The 14,691-nt window shown below is 48.8% G+C and overlaps 1 protein-coding gene across 2 annotated transcripts in view; it reads right to left on the bottom strand.

Annotated features, from left to right (window-relative positions):
- The window catches only part of RPTOR (regulatory associated protein of MTOR complex 1), a 105,312-nt gene extending 91,818 nt beyond the window's left edge, over window positions 1-13,494 (bottom strand). The window contains exons 1-2 of one of the 2 annotated variants that reach the window (XM_017811954.1): window positions 13,314-13,494; window positions 1,106-1,208 (exon numbers count right to left, since the gene is read on the bottom strand). In XM_017811954.1, the coding sequence (XP_017667443.1) occupies window positions 1,106-1,208; window positions 13,314-13,475 (265 nt within the window). In that variant the 5' untranslated portion in view covers window positions 13,476-13,494. The remainder of the gene's footprint in view (window positions 1-1,105; window positions 1,209-13,313) is intronic. The other variant, XM_017811955.1, reaches the window with a different exon arrangement.
- Between the last annotated feature and the right edge of the window lie 1,197 nt (window positions 13,495-14,691).

Raw genomic sequence — 14,691 nt, 5'->3', positions numbered from 1 at the left:
ATGGAAGGAGCACTTGTGTACATACACACACTGAAAATTTAATTACAAAACTGCATTCAAAATTCTCTTTGCTAATGATAGGCACTAATGACTTTATTTAAATGACTCTGCAATGCTCCTCATTCCCTTTGCTGGTGTATCAGTGGGACATCAGAGCTGTTCCCTCCCCTGCACTGATGGATCTGTTCCTGCCTGCTCAGGGCTTTTCAGCTGCTTCAAAGTCATCAGCATTTTTAGGTTAAAAACCTGAGATGCTGTGATTCATGAAAGCAGGTAAAGCAAGGTTAGAAACAAGATCTTCTGAAAGTTTTTTCTTTAAAATTCCGTTTGTGCAGTGATTAATTTGCTCCTGAGGCCTGTCTAAGCCCCAGAGTTGAGGATTACAGTGGTATGTGCTGGAGGCTGAACGCTCCCAATTCCTAGATAAAAAAACAAATCTCTCTGAGAAAGCTTTTGTACACAACATATTTCCTTCTAATATTACTTCAGATTTGCCTCATCTTAATAATCAGACTTTTTTTCCAAAAACCAAGGGAACTTTTCATTGCTTCACAAAAAGACTAGGAATTTAATCCAACGGTGCATCAAACTAGCAAGACCAGGTGTTGGAACTGCTGGCAAGACATCCTTGGGAATAACTCCAGGTTTTCTGAATTCATGTTTCCAATTAAAACAGCCCTGGAGCAGCCACCTCAACACACAGCAAAGTCCTTGCATTTTACAAAGCTCCCTTCTCTGCTGTGTGAGGTAGCAAAGGGGGATTCAAAGCTTTGCAGACCCCAGCACTCTGAGGATGGAACTGCTCACAGATTTCCTCAGATATTTATAAATCTACCACAATTAAAAGGAAGCAAAGCAGCTCATTAACAGCTGGTTTGCTCCATGGTATCTCATTTCAGAACAAAGCAGGACATGACCTAAGGCAGCAGTTGGGGCTGGACTCTTGAGTGACCTACAGAGAGAGAGAAATCAGATCCCAGATTTCCTTTTGTTCACCCCAGTTTTAAGTTCAGGAAATTCACAACTTTCAGATGACCTTCTATGCTGAGGCTCAGTATTTGCAGGACTCAGGGTCAGCTGGAGCCTGGGAGCCCTGGGGACTCACCGATCCAGCATTCCAGGCGGGCACAGGGAGTTGTTTTCACCACATCAGGAGGGTCCACGCCGACATTTAGGCACAAAACTAAGGCAACACTTACAGTCTTCATCTGCAAAGACAGGCAATAACACACCTACTTAGTGCAGAAACAACAGCAATTTTCACTTGGGTTCAAATTTTACCACTCTGAGAACTTCTGAAGGGTTTCAACCAACCTCTCTTACCTGCTCTTTCACATGGACTATTTTGAGCAAGGCCTGACTGATTACATTTTTCATATTTTTTATTAGAACAGTACTTAGACCCTATGTTACTATTTTTATTATTATTTCCAGAGCCCATTCTTCTCTTTCTGAGCATGGAAATAGATATCAGTGAACTTCTGCTACTCATCTTAAATTAGCCATTGTCCAGCTGAAACATATTATTAAAACATGAGGAAATGCTATTCACGGTCCCTGATCAATATTATAATGCAGTGCACGATCTCTAATATTAAAACTAAGCATATTACAATGGAAAAACCCCCAAGTGACAAACTAAACCTTAAAATCCTCAAACAAACAAACACACATCAAAACAAACACATTACGTCCGTTTTTTTCTTTGTTTTCTGCACACCTTAGTTATCCTGGAGAGCCTTCTTAGGAGAAATCCTGTCTTGGTTCCCTCCCTGGGCCTGTTCCAGCTGCTCCAGCATCACCCTGGCACTGCCCAGGCAGCACATGGGGTTGTGCCACGTGGGCACCACGAATGTACCAAACCCAAGCCCACCAAACCTCACCTGGGACTGAAAACCTGCATTAAACCAACGGCTGAGCACCACAGCCAGATAAAAACACTGCTTGAAAACTATTATTGCACGTCTTCATGATCTCTTCCACACTCCCTCGTCCCAACCCCCAAACCAGAGAAGCAAAACAAAGGCTCCCAGTAATTCCATCAGGCACTCAGTGCTTGTCTGCACACCCACACCCCCACTGCAATTCACAACAGGAGGGGAAAAAAATCCAAAATTTCACACTTAAGAGAAATCCTAGAGCCACACAGATGGATAATTTATAAGGAAACTGGAGAAGCCAGACACTGTTCATGCCATGGAAGGGGGACAGGTTCAACACCAGGACAGAAATCTGGTGGCTTTTCCTCACTCCTGTGGCCATGACAGGGAACACAGAGTAAGGATCTAGCAAGAAATGTGGTTAATGGCTTCATCCCAAAGTGTGTTCTTGCTAACAAACCCTGCAATCCCGTAGGAGTTCCTCGTGCCCAGGAGGTACCGAGGAGGAAGCAGCACTTTGCAGCAGAGATGAAAACAAGAGTCTGAACAGGGATCCCCGTACCAGGATGTCACGAGGCTTCCCAAGGAGCCACACAAGGATGGGGTGGCTCATCATGGGATGGAGTTCAGCACTAAGGACAGGTGCATCCCGGGTACTTCCTCAGAATTCCGAAGAATGCACAGTCCAAGCAGAGGTACCTGCAACATGAGGGTCAGCAGCAGATGCAGCTCAGTCCTGCAGACCCTTCAGTGCTGCAGAGTGCTATGGACCACCCAAAAGCACCACCCAAACTGCTCCCTCCCCAAAACACCCGACCATTACACAACTCCTGGCACTGCCCTGCCCACAGGGACACCTTTCCAGCACACTCCCTCATCTGCCAGCCCACAGGGCCCCAGAAAACCCACAGTGCTGCAGGGTGTGGAGGGGCACAAACATCGCCAGGAGTCACCACGTGCTGGCAAACACACTGAAAACCCTGAAGGAAACACAGGAAACTACAGACAAAATAACTTAGGAGGCATGAAAACATATAAATCATTCCTCCAAGAGAAAGTATCCTGCCAACCAATCTTCTCCATCTCCCGTATTTATTGTTTCCCATTTGCAGTCTAATACTGACTTATTTTTCAATATTTTGCTAGTAATGTCTGATCGGTGACTTATGCTGAACAGGCTGATATTTATCTTCTGTTCCCAAGTTCGGGGTTTTAAATAAGCACCTCTCCAGGAAAACTGACAGCAAACCCCTAATGAAAGGAACAGGAACTGATCCCAGAGACAAATGGGGTGATTTCCCCTCTGCCACCTCTCCCAAAGGACATAAAGTCTCACATTCCACTACGACTCATTCTGCAAACAACAAGCACACCCTCAGGAGAATTACAGCTCACTCCTCTCCCCTGACCTGCTCCTCCTCATCCACCCCTGAGGGTGAATCACAGAATGGCCTGAGATGGAAGGGATCTTAAATCCCATCCAGTGCCACCCCCTGCCATGGGCAGGGACACCTTCCCCTGGCCCAGGTTGCTCCAGCCTGGCCTTGGACACTTCCAGGGATCCAGGGGCAGCCACAGCTTCTCTGGGCAACCTGTGCCAGGGCCTCCCCACCCTCACAGCCAAGAATTCCTTCCCCATATCCCATCTAACCCTGCCCTCTGGCAGTCTGAAGCCATTCCCCCTTGTCCTGCCACTCCAGGCCCTTGGAAATAGTCTCTCCATCTTTCCTGTAGTCTCCCTTCAGGTCCTGCAAGGCCACAATCAGGTCACCCCAAAGCTTCTCCTCTCCAGGCTGCACAATCCCAGCTCTCCCAGCCTTTCCTCCCAGCAGAGCTGCTCCATCCCTCTGAGCATCCTGGTGCCTCCTCTGGACTGGCTCCAGCAGCTCCCTGTCCCTCCTGTGCTGTTCCCAGGGCTGGAGCAGCTCTGCAGGGGGGTCTCACCTGAGGGGCAGAACCGCCCCTGCCCTCTGCCCACGCTGGGGGATCAGCCCAGGGCACGGGGGTGCCAGCACACACAGCAGACAAAAAAAACCCCAAGCCCAAAAAACCCAATAACCCTTTTGACATTTCTAAGCTCTTGGAACACGCCAGAAACTTCACTGCATATTTAAATCTCTTTAATACAAGAAGTATGAGGACCTTCTCATCTGTCATTAAGACAGTGGAAATTTTCTTTTTCCCATTTCAAGAGTATATCTCCCAGAATACATTTCAATGGATTTTTGTTAGAATTAAAAAATGAAGCAGAAGAATGTTTGGCAAGCTGGTAAGAAACCCAATATCCAAAATGCTTTCTCAGCAAAGGCTCAAGATCAGACCACAGCAGCTCTTACTGTGGGCTTTGTGCTGGGGAGTGTTGTTTGCATGTTAAAAAAAAAGGTATACAATTCCCAAGCTTGTATTGCATCCAATTTAAAATGGGTTAATAACTCTGGGTCAGAACCTGCAATAGCTAAATTGCAAAATCCACTCAGTCAAAATGCTCTTGCTGAGAAGCAATGGTATTGAATTCCTCCCCAGACCCATCGGAAATGGGAGTCAGGGAGCAGAGGGAGTTCTGCATCTGCTCGGAAAAGAAGATGCTTTTTAAAGCATCTGACAGTAAAATTTACATCTTATACTCAAGATCGGAGAACTTGTAAAATATTTCTAATTCATCTCTTATTTCATTCAGAGATCTGCAGGTGAGTACAGTGCACTTTTTGCAGCTATTTTCAGCCAGAAAAAACCATTGCATTATCTCCCTAAGAATGAGTTTGACTGAAAATGTGAACTTGTATCATCACAGGGAGCCCGCCTGATCCTATTGGAGCATCCCTGAAAGCGATTCCAGTCCAGGCTGAAACCAAAACAGCCAATTTCAGCAGTGCTGGATTTGTTACAGCCTGAGTAAGAACAGTTTAGTAACTTCTAGTTCAAGTAATACCAAGAACAAGCCAATGCATTTATGAGAAATTTTGCATTTTGTGGTACATTTCAGACTGGACATTTTAAGACCCATAAATATTTGATTTCTTCACTGCAATTTGCAAGCTGAAAACTTTCTCTTAAACATTACCCAGAAGAACACTCAAGTGCTAGAAACCTGCCTGGGTTTATGCCAGTCAGTTCAAATTGCTTCTGTGAGTTAATATAAACACAAGATTAAGTCAGCATTAAACAAGAAATATACACTGCTATGTTATTTTACAGAGTTGAGGGTGAAGTTATCAACATTAAACACAAACACTGGGACAGATTTCCAGATTCCAAATCTTCCTCTCAGTCTCATTTGGAAACCCTCACTTGGCCAGGAGGCTCAATTCCCTGCTTGTGTAGGAAATTCATTCTCTTCCTAAAGACTTTTTTTGGACATTTTTACACAGATTTAATACAAGCCTCTCAACCAACAGGCAAACCCAGCGAGGTGTTCCACAGGTAACTCCAGGACGTTGGCTCCTTTGGAGATGTGCCATTAGACTCCCCAACAAGGAAGTCTCCAACACTGAACACCAGCAGCAGCATTTAATAACACAAAACACTGTTCTCCCTCTGGAGTTCCATTCACTCTGCAGCACCAAAAAATTGTGTTTTCCCCAATCCTTCCCATTTTGGGCTCCCAGCCCAGAGGTGACAAGTGAGGACAATCTGCCCAGGCATCATTCCCAGGGCTCTGGCACCACACACCGCTGAGGAATGCAGGTCTGCAAATCAGCCAGGGAAAAGGCTGAAAGTGTTGAAGAGGCACACAAAACCCTGACCTTCCTGCTCCACTCCATCACAGAACTGCACACAAACCCAGTGAAAGGGTGCTGAAGTAACTCAGAACATATCCCACATGGACACAACTTATCCCAGTCCAGGAACACAGAGCCCTGCTGCCTCTGCAGCTCACCTGTACCTTTTGCAAGGTAAAAAAATTTAAAAAAGGAAGAGCTTTCAGCTTCAAGGAAATTATTTTAACGCAAAGTTTAAGATAAATAAATTGTTAGGGAAAAAAAAATCTCTGTGTGCTTTTCCACAGTGATAAAAATAGTAAAATGCAAAGAAATCCTTTGAGATAACATTAATAATTCAACAGCTCTGCAGGTTGTCTTCAGCCATCTGCAGCCCAAGTGGTGGGTTCCTGGTGTGCCAGCCTGCTCTAGATTCCTAGATCAACTCCTCCCCAGGGTTTGTTTTCCTTCTCTAACCTCTGTGTTCAGCACTAACACTCTGAGTTTTCTTCAGAGGTTTATCATGTCCAACATGTTCCTTTGCCCAGCCAAGGCAGCTCCTGCACACAGTTCACACGCCAGCAGTGACACAGCTCCTCACAAAACACACTTGGAACTGCTGCCTTCACTGGCTACTTTATAAGCACTTCTTCAGCTCATGGCTGAATTACCACTGTCACTCACTACCCCAGATATCCACAGACACTTCTTATTTACTTGCTCTGGGAACACTGTGCATCTCCTCGGTCTGACAGGCAGTGACACCACCAGTGGCCAGTGACCTCAGCTCCAAAGGTGCCCTTGGAGATGAAAGGGGATCGTGTGTGACCGACTGTCCTTAAGATTAAAAACTACACACTCGAGCAGGTTGATCCATTGTCACAGCAAAGCAGCCACTGCCTTCAAACCACCCTCAGACGCAGAGAAAACCAAACTGGTGTTCCCTTGTCCCTGCCAATCATTTCCTAAAAATAATGAAAAATAATAGAAAGCAAATCTTTTACTTCTATGATCTTTCTTTATACAACATGCAAAAGAATCAGTAGGCATTTTCCAGACGTTATTCTCCATTTGATCTGTGACAACAGGTTTCCTCCTCACCTCAGCCCAGCTCTGCTTTGCATTCGTACCGGCTTCTCCCAGTCTCTCCACCGCATTCCCACTCCTGTCTAGCACTGCCTTGAAAAGGTGTCGGTCTTCCCAGGCACTGACTGACTTCAGCTTCAGATCTTCCTTGCAAGCTATTCTTTCAAATCATTCCTAGACGGCACTCTCAGATCTTTAGGGAGTCAATAACACCGGATACACACGGTAGGTTTGATCAGGAGTCACTGTCTCACTCCAGTGGAATCCCTGAGCCACAGCCAACTACTTCACAGTCAAACAACTTCTCAAAAGAGGAATTTTCCTAAGCTTACAGGAGTGAGTAGGAGAAAATGATCAAGATCAAGCCCATGAATTCCAGTGAAGCGTCAGGAACATGAAGATGGAGATGCTGGTTGTGTTGGAGAGGCACACAGTACAGAACACTGGCCCCTGGCTTTAAATTCCATCCTGCTGCTGTGCCACAGAGAAAGGGAGAGGTCCCTGAGGGAACAAACCATGCTGCAGCCTCTGCTCCTGCTTGAGGCTTCATCAGGCTACAGGGAAGTCAAGCAGAGGGAGAGCCAGGAACACAGGGCTCACCCAGACATGGAGAAGGGCGGTCTGACCCAAACCATGGCTGTTCCCACAGTAATTACACTGATTACACCTCACTCCCATCCCCTGCCCAACAAGAGCTGCTCTGGCTGTAGGTCACCCTGCCACAGCACAGCAAGGATAAATCAATAAATACAAACCCAGAAATAAAAATACTAGTGAGGGTGTCACTGGCAGAACCACTGGGACAATAAGATAAAAAGGAATTCTTCAGCCCCCGGGCCCATCTGTCATCTATTGCACCCATCCCATATCATGGCTTTGCATTAGAGAACGTCACTAACACAAACCTGGGTTTAAGTAATTAATTAGATAATTCATTGAAAGAGGCACCTACAGTACCTTCTTTAGAGAACAGAGGAACAAGACACACGTCATGGGTTTATCAAATTTACTGGCAAGGCCAGTTAAAGCTACGAGTCACAGAAGGATCAATAACCCCCTCAGCTGCCCGTGGCCTCGCTACACCAACAGTCACCTCTGGAAGCAGCCAAGGGTGAAGATCAGCACAGCAGAGAGCCAATTAAAACAACACCTCAGAGAGGCAAACACAGCCAATCCCCCCAAACTTCCCAGAAAACCAACACAACCCACGGAGCCAGAACTGAAACTCCGAGGAAGCTGCTGCCCTCGGACTTCTCTGTCTACACACAGGCAGAGAGAAGAAACAGAAGAACCAGAAAAGCATTAATGAAGCATTTCTGAGACATCCACACAACCTCCAGCTACTGAAACACCCCCAATGCCAGGCCAAGCAGGGGTGGTTGGCAGCAGAGACGTTTCCCATTGTCACCACGACCGAATTCCAGTGACATCTGCCACGTTTGAGAGAGGAGAAGAAAAGCCTCGCAGAGTGACACATTTTTAACTAAAGTATGCAATCTGCAACATATCTGTGTATATCTTTCAAGGTGGGGGTTTTTTTCTCTGCCTGCTATTCATAGACCTTTCAAATTTCCCCACACATGCTGGAGGGCAGAGGGTAACTACCCACCACAAGGCAGATGCTGATTTTCAGTAGCAATAATTGCCTGACTCCTCTGCAAATCCCAACTGCTCAGCAGCACCAGCCCCCAGGACTGCCCCGGCCGCCCAGACAAAAAAAGCAGCAGGTTATATATAGGTAAATTCCTCTCACTGCATTTTCAAATGGAGAGACACAGATATAGCTAGTTTCTGACATTCCATTTGCTAATGGTGTTCATTTCACAGATCTCAGCTGAAGGGAGAACATTCACAGGATGAGAAAGCGAATGGCCGAGTTGAGGATTTCGGTGTTTCCCGCTGGTGTACAAAGGTCAGATCTTTCTCTTTCAAAGTCTGTGCCCAGTTGTGCTCTCAGAGCTGTTAATCAAAGTCCCTTCTGCTCTGACATAAAACATTTGTGGACACAGTACAGCCTCCCACCCCCACCCAATCAATACCCAACACCTCAGTTCAAACAAATCCCTGTTCTAGGGGAGGGAAGACACAAACCCAGGAGTGAGCTGACACTGCTCATGGCTGACAGTTCCAGGAGAGCCTGGGGTTGGGTTTGGTTTGGTTTGACAGGCAGCAGGGGCCACTGCTCCCACACAATTCCCACACCTCACAGGGCTGCAATCACCACTGGCAGGAACTACTGACCCAGGATAGGCTTCAGCCACTGACCCAGGAGAGAGACCCACACCATCACCAGCTCTCAGGAGCAGCTGGGGGGCTCAGCCTGGAGAAAAGGAGGCTCAGGGGGACCTTCTCACTCTCTGCAACTATCTGACTGGAAGGGGGTCGGGCTCTGCTCTCAGGGAACAAGGGACAGGATGACAGGAAACAGCCTCAAGTTGTGCTGGGGAGGATTAGACTGGATAACACCAAAAAGAAATTCAGAATTTACAACAGAAAGAGTTGTAAAGCACTGGCAGAGGCTGCCCAGGGTAGGGGTGGAGTCACCATCCCCAGAAGTATTGAAAAAACATGTGGCTGTGGCACTTGAGGACGTGGTTTCGTGGTGAACATGGTGGTGGTCCTGGTTGACGGTTGGACTTGATGAGCTTTAAGGTCTTTTCCAACCTTAATGATTCCATGATTCTGTGATTTCAGCTCCCAGGAAAGACCAAACCAGTCTTAGAAGAGGGGGGAAAATGAGCCACCAGTGCTCCAGGATCAACCAGCAGCCCAAACATGGCCATTCAGTGCCTGGGAAGCTTCTGTGCATTGAAACAACGATCTCAAGCTGAAATGATGTGCACAAACCCACACCACCACCATCCTTCAGTAATTCCCTTCAACACACGGAACATTAGAGCCACAGAATCCCACACTGGTCTGGGTTGGAAGGGACCTTAAAGCTAATCCCATTTCACCCCCTGCCATGGGCAGGGACACCTTCCACTAGCCCGGGTTGCTCCAAGCCCCGTCCAACCTGGCCTTGGACACTTCCAGGGATTTACTGTGCAGGCAGGTAAACTCTCCTTGTCTGAATTAAGCACATTTGTATGCAGTTCTGCTTTAATCTGCATGTCCAGAGAAACCTAATTGTGTATTCCTCTTCTCATAAAAACAGGATTTAATTCTCACTCAGCAAGTTATGAGGCAGCAGGAAAAAAATGTTGAAGTAAAACTATTACAATCAGCTTTGCTGCTCTCTGCTTATCTTAGAAATCAATATAAATACAGTAATTCCTAATTTAAATATTCAGAATTTAATAGCAACTTGTCAGTAAAACCTGGTGTACTTGGGAGTGTTTTCATTTAAATCAAGTTACATGCTTTGGTTGCTACCGAGGCTGAGATTTAATTCAATACACAAAGCATAACTCCAACCCTCTTGTGTTAAAAATATTCTTTAAATAAATAATAGATCAAAGCAGTGTCACTTTGATGGCATATGCAGTCCATGGAAAGGGGAGAGCTAGGATTAAATGTTTTCAGAGCAGCCCTCGTGGAGAAGGGGCGGGGGACACCAGTGAATGCTCACTTATTTTCTCCAGATTTACCACTCATTACTCTGCTGATTCGATTCTCCCACTTATCAGAGTTCTGCCTTCCAAAGAACCTTCAACTTCATAAAAACTCTGAGGTTTTTAGAGCAACAAAGCAGAGTGAAAAGAAGAGTCACTCCTTCCCAAATCTTAGTGAATCATTTCCTATAACTATAGCAGAGCTCGGATCACTCCCCAGGACTCCTCGATGAATAAGGCAAAAATCTGCCACTGCTCATGGTTTTCATGATTCACGGGGACATGACAGATTTACCTGCAACTTGGACAAACAGAGACTTGGTTTGGTTGACCTTTGAGAATTTCTTCATTTAGAGGCAGGCTGGTGTGTTTAATGACAGGTGATGGGTCCCAACCCAAGCTGTGACAAGTTCATTCAAAACAACAGACTGTTCTCCTCACTCAGCTCACAGCCAGAGCTACATCCTCTTCCAGCAGCATCCGGAGACAAGAGCACACCTGGAGTCCATCAGCCCTGGCTTGTGGGGAAGGGGGGCGAGAGACAAAGCACCAGAGGAATGGGACAGAGCCTCAGCCACACTGGGACTGGAGGGAGGGGGCTCCAGACGGGATGAGCAGCTCCAGACAAACATCGGGGGCCGTGGACGCCGACACGGCTGCACAGCGTCCGGATCAGAGGGATCAGCGCCCGGAAACAAGGAAAGAGGAAGAGAGGAAACTTTCTGAGGACAGCCACAACAAGGAATAATTAATCAATGATGCCAGAGAGCATAACAAAGCAGCTCGGGGAGAGGGAGAACCGGAAAGGGGGAATGAACGGCAGTCAGTTCCCAGGCGTTACTTTGTGTCTGCCTTCACACCACCCTTCCCAACTGCTTCCCATCGAACTCCCACCAATCCCAGGTCCTGGGTTTTTATCCAGGTGCCTCATTCCCTGGACAAACCTGTCACACTCTCACTGCCATTTCCAGCTGGGCTGTGGGAAAGCAGCAGCATGAGAGAGCTGCCTTCCACCTCCTGCTCATGGACCACAAGATTACATTTCATGAATTATTTTGCAGGATTAACCAAACTCGAGTTGGCTGGGGGGAAATATTTAACAAACATCCCCATGCAGCGTTCCAAACCCTCATCCTCAGAGCCCTTCCTTGCCCAGATGAGGTTCTACCTTTGTTATCTCACATCAAATGCTCAGCAGACAGCCAATGACAGCTAAGGAGGGGAATGAAAGACATGAAAAATAACTCCTAAGATTTAAAAGTAATGAGGTAGAGCATTCTCAAATCAGCTGCTTCTCCTCTCTCACGTGTCTTTACGTGCTTTCTCTATCTTCCTATGCACCTGTTCTTAAACAAAAAATAATGATACACAACGGCAAGTTTGTCCAAAGGATCCCTGATCCAGCTGCCCAGATACAAATGACACCTGAGCAGCACCACCGACCCCAGGGTAAAGTTATTTGGCTCAAGCTGACAGTGAAAACAGGACTAAAGAGAAAATTCTGGATTTGCTTTTATTTTCTTTCTTACAGGAAGCAGACTCAGTATCGTGGAGTGACCCAGGGCCTGACCTCGCTGAGTCGTTCCTGCAGCAGCGATGTCGTGACAGGCACAACATTCACAGCACAGGAGAGTCTGGGAGGAGGACACTGCAGCTCCAGGGAGTCAGGAAGCAGGAGCTGGGCTGTGGTGATCACTAACCACCGCTCTCTTCATCAGAAACATTCTCTCTGGCCATAACAAGCACGTGAAATGTTTAACACCAACCACGGAGAAGCTGCTCCTCACCCCCTGCACTTGTGCTGCTGCTGCACAACCTATTGATCACCTTGACCCAGCCAAAGTCATTCCCAAATTAGAGACAACTTTGCAGATCAGGAAATAAGTGAACAGGAAGCTTCCCAGGAAGGCAGAGGGATCACTAAAATAGACAAGCAAGCTCATCACACCTCCACAGTCTACTAGAGAAAGTCTCTTCTTTGCCAAAACCCTTTAGAGCAGAAAGAGCACACACGTGGTGTCTGTGCCTCCCTTAAATCGCACCCAAAACACTCAGTTCAACCCGGGAATGATCTGCCAAGTCACATTTGCAGTACATGACTCTGGTTCAGCCAGAGCCTTCCCAGAACTTCTGAGAACTATAACCACCCCTCTAGGAACACTGAGACAGGGACAGCATCCCTGTGCCTGATCATAACACCTCTGGAAAGAAATTACAGCATGGAATTTCAACAAGTTATTCCACAGCATTACAAGAAGAATCATAAACATAACGGAAACTTGGTCACCACAAAAATTCACAAATATCTATAAACACAAAGTTATGTGCAAAACAACTTTGGGAGGCAGGCAATCCCGCAACCCAAAGCGGATTCCAAGAACTGAATGACTGGAGATGATTATCTGTGACATTTCTTAAGTGTTTTGTTTGCTTTTTACTTAAACATTGAAGTTGGGACACAGACAGGACAGAGGATTCCAGACCCAGCTGGGATCTTTCTTTGTCTCTCTTGGCTTTGTGAGTTTAACACACAGCATGTCTCCAAACACAGGGAAGCTCCCAATGTAATACAACAAGAGCTTCATCTCATAACGATTTCCTGCCTCCAAATTCCCATAATCTCAGTTTACACACACACAAACACACCTTCATTTTATATTCCACATAACATGCTGGCGGCAAGCTCCAAACCCACGAAGCGCCCAAGCAACTTCACCTCCAGAGAGCTGTAACTGCTCAACCTACTGCACCTGGAGCCTCCCCATTCACCTGCAGAGCTCCTGCACACCTCGTTCGTTTTACTGACTTTTCCAAAAAGCACCAAGTGCCCAAATTTCCTTGAAAGAGCTTAAACGATGGAGCTGCTCTAAAAGCGCAAGTACCACGAGCATCAGTTCAGTGCTTCTGCTCCTTCTGCATGTCTGCTTCCAATAATTCCACATGACTGGGACACAAACTATGGGATCAACACGCAGAGTTTCATCTGAAAACAGACCCCTGCTGCAGCCCAGCGGCCCTCTGGGCTCTCACTGCTCCCTTTCCACCACTCTCCCCACTCCTGCTCCTCCAAACCCCACCGCGCCCGGGAGCATTACCCGGTCCTTCATCCTCCAGCTCTGGGCCAAAGACTTGGAGCCTTCGATCTTCTCGCAGTGCCTCTTCTTCATGAAGGCCAGGGGCAGGTTCCAGTCCGTCAGATCGGACTCATCCTCCTCGCCGAGCCCCAGCAGAGGCGACTGCAGCATCTCGGACTCCATCGGCGGGGCGGCTCCGGGCGGCACGTGCGCGGCGATGTCCAGCCCGGCACCCAGCGGGGCCGGGGGTCCCTCCGCCGGGAGGGGGGCGACGGGACGAGGGCGGCGGGAGGCGGCTCTCCGCAGGCAAGGGCGGGCCCGGGGGTCGCAGCGCCGTCACCTGGCGCGGGCAGCGGCCCCGGCCGGGCTCGGCGGCGGCGCGGCCCGGGGAGCACCGAGGGGCCGGCACCGGGCCCGGGGCCTCCCTCGCGCCTCTACCCCCGCGGGCCCCGCGCTCCCTGCGGCGGGCGGCGCGTCCGGCCCATGGCGGCCCCTGGCACTCCGGCGGGCCGAGAGCGGCTCGGCAGCTGCGCGGCGGGGGCGGCGGTGGCGGCGGGACGCGCGCCCCGGGCCCGGCAAGCGCGGCTCGGCTCAGCACCGCGCCACGGGGGCGGCCATCTTGCCCGGCCCACAATGCCCCGCGCTACGGGCCGCCGCGAGGGACACGCCGGGCCTCGGGGGCCGCCGCGTTGCCATGGGGACCGCGCGTTGCCATGGGGACCGCGCGGGATCACAGAATCCCAGGATCACTGAGGTTGGAAAAGACCTCCGGGATCATGGAGTCCAACCTGTGCCCCGATCCCCACCTTGTCACCCAGCCCAGAGCACCGAGGGTGTTCTTTGGACACCTCGAGGGATGGGGACTCCACCACCTCCCTGGGCACCACCTTCCAGTGCCTGATAACCATTTCCATGAAGAAATTCCGCCTGATGTCCAACCTGAATCTTCCCTGTCACAGCTTGAGGCCATTTCCTCTCCTCCTGTCCTTTGTTCCCTGGGAGCAGAGCCCGACCCCCCCCCCAGCTCCCCCCTCCTGTCAGGGGGTTGCAGAGCCAGAAGGTCCCCCCTGAGCCTCCTTTTCTCCAGGCTGAGCCCCCCCAGCTCCCTCAGCTGCTCCTGCTGCTCCAGCCCCTTCCTAGCTCCCTTCCCTTCCCTGGACACACTCCAGCCCCTCAATGTCCTTCTTGTCATGAGGAGCCCAGAACTGGACACAGCACTCGAGGGGCCACAGCAGTGCCCGCACAGATGGACAGTCACTGCCCTGCTCCTGTGGCCACATAATGGCTGGTACAGCCCAGGTGCCATTTGCTTTCTTGCCCACCTGGGCTCAATACTGACCCCTGGGGTCAAGTTCATTGATACCCTCAGGATGTCAAAAAATGAATACACAAAAAAAAT

This window comes from Lepidothrix coronata, unplaced genomic scaffold (genome assembly GCF_001604755.1).
Source record: "Lepidothrix coronata isolate B3197 unplaced genomic scaffold, Lepidothrix_coronata-1.0 Scaffold34, whole genome shotgun sequence".
NCBI lineage: Eukaryota > Metazoa > Chordata > Aves > Passeriformes > Pipridae > Lepidothrix > Lepidothrix coronata.
Note: the sequence above shows the minus strand (reverse complement) of the source record. Positions and strands in the feature narration are given on the sequence as shown.